Genomic DNA, 8,504 nt, shown 5'->3' with positions numbered 1-8,504 from the left:
CCGACGGGCAGCTGCGGCGACTCCCCCCTTTGTGTCTGGTCTGGTCTGCGCCGAGGAGCCGCGGCCGGGCCCGCTCCGGGGGCGCCCCCGACAACTGCGCCCGGAGCCGCGGCTGCTGCTGCTGCTGCTGCTTCTCCCGCCGCCGGCCCAGGCGCGTCCTGCGTGCCTTGGCACCCCGGAGAAGACGAGGTCGCCCCCCAGGATCTCCGGCAATCTGGGGGCGCTCGGGCCCGCCCTCCCGGACCCGCGTGAGCTCCTCCCTCTCTCCCTCCCTCCGAGGGAGGCCCAGGGGCGCCGCCGCCTGATTGAAGCCGATCCAGCGCCATCCGCGCCCGCGCTTCGGCACGAAACTTCGCCCAAAAACTCAAAACAAGCCGTCGCCGCCGCACGAATTCGGGGTCGAGCAGCCACCCAGCAGCCACCCCAGAATCTACCCGTGCACCCCCTGGCCATGCCTCTGAGGCCGCGGGGCGCCTCCTGCAGCCCGGCCCGGTTCTTCCCGGCTGCCCGGTGCCGCTTGTGACCGTCGCTCGGCGCCCCAGCTCCCCCCGATGTCTCCTCCCAGACCCGGCTCTTTCTTCGACATCGTGAAACTCCGAGGGAAATAAGGACCCCAAAGGGCTTCTCCTCCGCCTCCTCCTCCTCCTCCTCCGCCACCTCCTCCTCCTCCCGTCTCGGCTCTGGCGGCTGCGGCCCACGGACATGACATGCCCGCAGCCCGGGGCGCCCGGGCACCCCCGTGCTCCTAGGCGCCGGGATCTGTGAAACTGGGGTTCGGGCCGAGGGAGGCATGCGAGCTCCGCAGCCGGGGTCCCGCAGCTGCCATTTGTCCGCGCAAACTGCTTTGTAATCGGGGCCCGAGCACCCCCCCCTGCCAAGCCCACACCCCAAGTCTTCTTTCTCCGCCTGCGTTTCTTCCTGCCCCGGCCTCGCTGCGGCCCGGCCCGGCTCGGCCCGACGCGACGCGACGCGGGGATGACGCCCAGGCACCCCCGGCCCCGCGGGGTGTCCCCAATCGTGGGCGCCGTCTTGCTGCTCGGCGTCGCGGCCGGTGAGTATCTGGGCGGCCGAGGAGGGAAGGAACCCCGCAGAGGCCGCGGCCTTGCGCCCTGCCCGGCGACTGGAACCCTCCTTCCCCACTCCACCCTCCTTGCACCCCAGCTGGGCCGGGGAAAGGTTTTCCCGGGGCCCGGGAGCTGGCTGAAAGGTGCGGTGAAAGGTGGGGGGGGGGTCTGGAGAAATGATCGCACCTTTCCTGGTTTTGTCTAGTTTTCACGCCTTCACTCCCCTGTTTTTCCTACCCTTCTCCAACCCCACCCCGTCTTGGGGGGATGAGGGGCAGGGTTTGGGGAGCTTTGCAAAAGACGCGTTGGGTGTGGTATCCTGACATTTTTAGCTGTGAGGTAATGCAGGGCTTAAAAATAATATTTTAATCACCCGCCGAGTGTCTATTAGGAGGAGATCGTCAGGGAAGGGTGGGCTTCCAGCAGAGCATCCAAAGCGCCTCCTCGGCTGCACCAGGCGCACTTGACTTTTCAGATTCCAGGCCGCTTTGGGAATCCATGTTCCTGCGGTTGTTCCAAAGTGTTTTCTGTACGAAGGAATCAAAAGCAGATCGAGCGGTGGAATGCTCGATTCGTCGTATCGTTGCTGGTAGCTGTTAATAGCTGGTTTCCCTCCCCACCCGCACCCCCTCAGTATTTTTAGTAATTTTGTTTCCATCTTTTCAATCTGAATAGACCATGTGCCATCGTGGGGGTACTACTAGGTGTAAGAACATTTTCGCTAACTTGACATGTAAGTCACAGGCATCTCGGCTTTCCTGTCATTGAAACCACTTTGACCTCTTATCAGTCTTTAGATTTGACTTTTTCGAGTTCTTGGGCTTTCTCCCTAAGCTTTTAGAGAATTGGTAGTTGTCCTCCCACCCCCACCCCGAAATATTTTTATTTTAGCTGTCAGACTGCGTTGAAAAACAAATAAACCTGTTTCATTGGCAAGGACTTTTAAAGCTGGCTTTTGGTGATTTGTTTTCAGAATTTGGGGGGATAGCAATGAGTACTTTTAATTCTTTTTTTTTTTTTTTTTTGGTTTTTGGGTCACACCTGGCAGTGCTCAGGGGTTATTCCTGGCTCCAGGCTCAGAAATTGCTCCTGGCAGGCACAGGGGACCATATGGGGCACCGGGATTCGAACCGATGACCTCCTGCATGAAAGGCAAACGCCTTACCTCCATGCTATCTCTCCGGCCCCGTACTTTTAATTCTTAAATTTGATTTAAGTGATTTGATTTAGGGTGACCAAATAGATTATGCATGTAAAAACGCATAAAGGATAACGTGACAGCTTTCCAGTTACGTTTTTATAAGTGTAATTTTCGCATTCAATAAATTTCTCATTTCTGTGTTAGTCACAGAGGTGCTTGCTCATTTCTCTCTCTCTCTCTCTCTTTTTTTGTTTTGGTTTTTCGGCTCGTTTGATGCTCAGAAATTGCCTCTGGCTTGGGGGACCATATGGGACGCCGGGGGATCGAACCGTGGTCCTTCCTTGGCTAGCGCTTGCAAGGCAGACACCTTACCTCTAGCGCCACCTCCACCTCGCCAGCCCCTCTTGCTCATTTACATTTTAAAAGTCTGCACTGGGAAAAAAGGGAAAGATTTGCCATCTTTTGTGCTTTTAAGATTGCTGATTAATGTGTGTTATTTTTATGATAATTCTAGATGGTTGCGCTAAAATTGAACCTCAAAAGTTCAACTGCAAGTATTTGAAAATTGGTTATTTTAGTTAGTCTTCATGATTTCTTTTATGGTGAAAATGAATGTTTTTTTCTTCAAATTTTTTAAATTTATTTTGTGTTAGCTATTTAAATTGTATCGTTGTCAGCCATGTGGTTTGGTCCTTCTTACAGGCGAGAAATCTCAAAGCATAGACTTTTCAATGTCTTTGTGATCCTTGCCCTTTATAGAACGTTAATTTTTAATTGTGTACTGATAGGTGTATCATTTTGTGAATAGAATTGATTAAAAAGAAGAGGAAAACATTGCTTTAAAAATAGGCTTAGTTTCTATTTGGCAAATAAAGAATTAGAATAATTTCTCTTAAGAGGAATGGATTGAAAGACTGCTTCATTCAAATAGCTTTAGTTTTTCGCTTTAGTATTACATAGCACTAGATGCCAAAAATTATAAAGCTGAATTTCAGTGTTATAACAATACTGGAGGGCCAGAGAGATTGTACAGTGGGTAGGGAGATCACCTTGCACATGGCTGACCCTAAGTTCTATCTCTGGCATTCCATATTGTCCCCTGAATGATTCCTGAGCACAGAGCCTGGAGAAAGCCATTAGCATAGCTGGGTGTGGTTCAAAAAACTAAAAACAAAATAAAACCCTCCACCCCAAAGCAATAATAGAATAGTATTTTTTGAGTTCTTGCTAAATATTAGTAGCTATTTTATTTTACTTTTTTTTTTTCATTTACTCCTCATGATGAATCTAGAATTCAGATGTAATTGTTTCCATTACAAAGTGAGTGCTAATGAAGCATAGAGAATATATTTACTTAGTTTTAGTTTTTTTTTTTAATTGTTCTTTGCTTGTGATGCTGGGGGTCAGGGAGACGGGGAACTAATCTGTGCTAGGATCAATCCTAGTCTTCTCTATGCAAAACATGCACTTAGACCCTTGTACTACGTGCAGTTCTGGTTAGTGCAGAAATGGAAATAAATTAGCACATAGTAAATTGTGGAGGCAGAATTATAATCTGTATCTTTACCTATGGCATTAGTGATAACTTCTCACCATAATCGACAACAGGAGATAGAGTAGTGCCTTCCTTCACTGGACCAGCAATTACAAAAGAAGCTAGGATGTCTCAGAGGATTCTGATAAGATACTGATACTAGTTATGCAAATTCATGTTTCTGAATATGAAAGTTGGGAGTGGTTAGTGCAGTTGTACTAAGTGCTGGTGACTAGAGAGGACCCATGCGATAGACTCGTGATGTGACCAGATAGATGCAAATAAATGTAGTGAATATGAAAATAATTTAGAAATACTGGAATATTCCTCTTTGTATTTTCTTTTCTTTTTTTGTCCCTGACAGGGATTAAATTTAGGTCTCCTGCTTGCGGGGCACATACTTTGCCACTGCACCACATCCCCAGTCTATCATAGGCCTCTTTGGGATCATGGCTAAATCCTAAAATTGAGCATGGAGGTAGGGCATTTGCCTTGCATACAGAAGGATGGTGGTTCGAATCCCGGCATCCCATATGGTCCCTTGAGCCTGCCAGGAGCGATTTCTGAGCTTAGAGCCAGGAGTAACTCCTGAGTGCTGCCAGGTGTAACCCAAAAACACAAACAAAAAATCCCAAATTTATTTTGGGTCCCTCCTTTTTTTTTTTTTGTGGTTTTTGGGTCACACCCGGCAGTGCTCAGGGGTTATTCCTGGCTCCAGGCTCAGAAATTGCTCCTGGCAGGCACGGGAGGACCATATATGGGACGCCGGGATTCGAACCGATGACCTCCTGCATGAGAGGCAAACGCCTTACCTCCATGCTATCTCTCCGGCCCGGGTCCCTCCTTTTTTAAATTTCTTTATTTAGTTTTTCTGGGTCACAGATGGCTGTGCTCTGGACTTACTTCTGACTCTGCTCAGGGATTTTTCCTGGTGGTGGTGCTCAGGGGACCACATGGGTTGCCAGGATTGAATTCGGGTCACCAAGTGCGAGGTAAGCAACTTACCCGTTGTACTATCTACCCTGAATTTCTTTTTCTTTTGGGGGAGTGGCGTTTGGGGCCACACATCGTGTTGCTCAGCAGTTACTTGTGGCAGACTCAGGGGACTTTATGGGGTTCTAGGAATCAAACCTGGGTTGGCAGTGTGCACCCTACCTGCTGTGCTATCCTCTTGTCCTGCCCCCTGAATTTCTTAATCCTAAGGGATTTAGTTCTTTTTGAAATTGTTGTTTTTGGGTCACAGCTGGTGATGCTTAGGGCTTAGATCACCCCTAGTCTGATCTAAGTGGGACCTGGGGTTCTTTATATGATACCAGGGATTGAACAAAATTAGCTGCCTGTGAGGCAATCTCCCTCTCCACTATACTGTTCCCCTACCTCCTAAGGAATCAAGTTCTTGAGTTCCTTAATTCTGAAAACAGTTGGTATACAAGTTATAATTTATAAAAATGGTAATGTGGAGAGATAGCACAGCGGTAGGGCATTTGCCTAGTACACGGCCAACCCAGGACCCACTCTGGTTCGATTCCCGTTTCCCTTATGGTCCCCTGTACCTGCCAGGAACAATTTCTAAGTGCAGAATTGGAGTAACCCCTGAGCACTGCCGGGTGTAACTCAAAAGCCAAAAATTATAATTTGTGTGTTTAACTTATGAATAGATTATTTTATGTGTGTGTATGTGTGTTTTTGTTTTTGGCTCACACCTGGCAGCGATCAGGGGTTACTCCTGACTCCACGCTCAGAAATCACTCCTGGCAAGCTGGGATTCGAACCAATGACCTTCTGCATGAAAGGCAAATGCCTTACCTCCATGCTATCTCTCTGGCCCCATGAATGTATTCTTAATTCTTAATTTTGATCAAAGAGTACAGTATATCATGATACTTTTTTAAGAGTTTGCTTCTGTCGAAATTTTTTTTTTAAATGTTGCCAAGTACTGGGCTGGAGAAATAGCATGGGGGTAGGGCGTTGGCCTTTAATGCAGAAGGATGGTGGTTCAAATCCCGGCATCCTACATGGTCCCCGAGCCTGCCAGGAGTGATTTCTGTGCATAGAGCAAAGAGTAACTCCTGAGCGTTGTCGGGTGTGACCCAAAAACCAAAACCAAAACAAAACAAAACAAAAATGTTGCCAAGTACTGTGTAGGTCGCAATTGTTATAGAAAACACCTCTAATCCTACATCCCACCCAACCCTATGTATCTGCCTAAGCAAGCTTGACTTATTCCCTTCCAGCCACATTTCTTTCCCTTCTTGTTCTGTCATCTTTGGTGGTCCCTGAGGTCTGGGAAACCATGGTATTTCCTATGGCATAGTTGTTGGGAAACACACCTGGAGGTTCTCTAGGAGAATGGTTTTCAGTCAGTGGAGTGCAGGTCTACAGAAATTTCTTTTTGCCAGTCCTGGAAAAATCTTGTCTTTCACCATATTCAGAGATTTTGGAGTGGAGTGAGTGGAGTGGGACTGTGCTCCTTGAGATTCTGGGTCTGTGTTAGTGTATATATATATATATATATATATATATATATATATATATATATATATATATATATATATATATATATATATATATTACAATGTTTCTCCTATTTTTGCTGGTGTGCAGGTATAGTGTAACGTGGTTAAAAATAATAGTGCTCTAGGAATCTCGGGCAAAATTCAGCGTTCTGCTTCTTTCTCTCTAGCTGACTTTAGATGTCCATGACTTGAAATGAGATCTATGTTGGCTGATTTTTCCTTCATTTCAAGTGATTTTCTTGACTGGATTTCAACTTCACATGTATTTCTTTTATTGTTTGTTTGTTTTTTGGGTCATACCCAGCAGCACTCGGTTTACTCCTGGCTCTACACTTAGAAATCCCTCCTGGCAGGCTCGGGGGACCACATGGGATGCTGGGATTCGAACCACTGTCCTTCTGCATGCAAGGCAAATGCCCTCTCTCCATGCTATCTCTCCAACCCCTATTTTTTTTTGGGGGGGGGCACACCCGGCGGTGCTCAGGGGTTACTCCTGGCTGTCTGCTCAGAAATAGCTCCTGGCAGGCACGGGGGACCATATGGGACACCGGGATTCGAACCAACCACCTTGGGTCCTGCATCGGCTGCTTGCGAGGCAAACGCCATTGTGCTATCTCTCCGGCCCCTCCAACCCCTATTTTTAATGTTTTCAAAATGTGTGCACTGTGTTATGACTGTGTGGGGTTTCTGATAAAATATGTATTTCTTTTTTTAATTTAATTTAATTTAATTTAGTTTAATTTTGGATTTTGGACCACACCTGGCGGTGCTCAGGGGTTTTTCATGGCTTTGTGTTCAGATAACACTCCTGGTAGGCTCGGGGGACCATATGGGATGCTGTGGATCGAACCTGGGTCTGTCCGGGGTCAGCAGAGTGCAAGGCAAATGCCCTACCACTGTGCTATTGATCTGGCTGAAAATATTTTTCTACTGAACGAGGTAGATGTGCTGAATGGATCTCTTTGGTACCTATTCATTAGTTCCAATAAAGCTTTCATTTCTTTACAGTGGAGAAATCTGGGCACATTCTAGCTCAAATAAACAAGAGTAACATCACCAATGACTAATCATGATGCTATTATTATTGTTATTTATTTTGGAGGGACTTATACGCAGCTATTATACTGGAGAACTTATTTGCTACATGCAATACAAGTGCCTTACCACTGTACTATCTATCTATCTGGTTCCAGAGTTTGTATTATTAATATGATGTGAAAGAATGGTATTTTACATCTCTGATTTTTTTTTTCTCCCCCAAACCCACAATCCTAGTCTAACAGAATAAAAGTACACACTCTTGGGCCCGGAGAGATAGCACAGCGGCATTTGCCTTGCAAGCAGCCGATCCAGGACCAAAGGTGGTTGGTTCGAATCCCGGTGTCCCATATGGTCCCCCGTGCCTGCCAGGAGCTATTTCTGAGCAGACAGCCAGGAGTAACCCCTGAGCACCGCCAGGTGTGACCCAAAAACAAAAAAACAAAAAAACAAAACAAAACAAAAAGTACACACTCTTTTTGTTTGCTTTCTTTTGTTTTACTTTGTTTTGGGACCTCACCAAGAAGTGCTCAGGGTTTACTCCTGGCTTTGTGCTCAGGAATCACTTCTGGCAGGCATGGGCGACTGTCTGAGATAATGAGGATCGAAGCCTGGTTGGTTATGTGTAAGGCAAATTGTACTATTGCTTTGACCCCAAAATAATAAAATCTGAAAATGGAGGGACTGTTTAAAAATGTTACAAAATTCCAAGGGGTCTAGAGATAACACAGCAGGTAGGGTGTTTGCCTTGCATATGCAACTTGTGTTCGATTTCCTGCATCCCATCTGCTCCTCCAAGCTTGTCAGGAGTAATTTCTTTTTTTTTTCCTTTTTCTTTTCTTTTTTTTTTTTTTTGGTTTTTGGGTCACACACAGTGGCGCTCAGGGGTTACTCCTGGCTCTACACTCAGAAATCACTCCTGGGGCCGGAGAGATAGCATGGAGGTAAGGTGTTTGCCTTTCATGCAGAAGGTCCGTGGTTCAAATCCCGGCGTCCCATGTGGTCCCCCGTGCCTGTCAGGAGTGATTTCTGAGCATAGAGCCAGGAGTAACCCCTGAGCACTGCCCGGTGTGACCCAAAAACCAAAAAAAAAAAGAAATCGCTCCTGGCAGGCACCAGGGACCATATGGGATGCTGGAATTCGAACCACAGTTTGTCCTGGGTTGGCCGCTTGCAAGGCAAATGCCCTACCACTATGCTATCTCTCCCGT

The 8,504-nt window shown here is 47.0% G+C and overlaps 1 protein-coding gene across 1 annotated transcript in view; it reads left to right on the top strand.

Annotated features, from left to right (window-relative positions):
* The first annotated feature begins 947 nt into the window (after positions 1 to 947).
* Positions 948 to 8,504, top strand: part of BMPR2 (bone morphogenetic protein receptor type 2) — a 162,731-nt gene continuing 155,174 nt past the window's right edge. Inside the window, exon 1 of the mRNA XM_049773176.1 lies at positions 948 to 1,051. Coding sequence (XP_049629133.1) covers positions 976 to 1,051 — 76 coding nt within the window. The 5' untranslated portion in view covers positions 948 to 975. The remainder of the gene's footprint in view (positions 1,052 to 8,504) is intronic.

The sequence above is a fragment of the Suncus etruscus genome, chromosome 5, assembly GCF_024139225.1.
Source record: "Suncus etruscus isolate mSunEtr1 chromosome 5, mSunEtr1.pri.cur, whole genome shotgun sequence".
Lineage (NCBI taxonomy): Eukaryota > Metazoa > Chordata > Mammalia > Eulipotyphla > Soricidae > Suncus > Suncus etruscus.
Note: the sequence above shows the minus strand (reverse complement) of the source record. Positions and strands in the feature narration are given on the sequence as shown.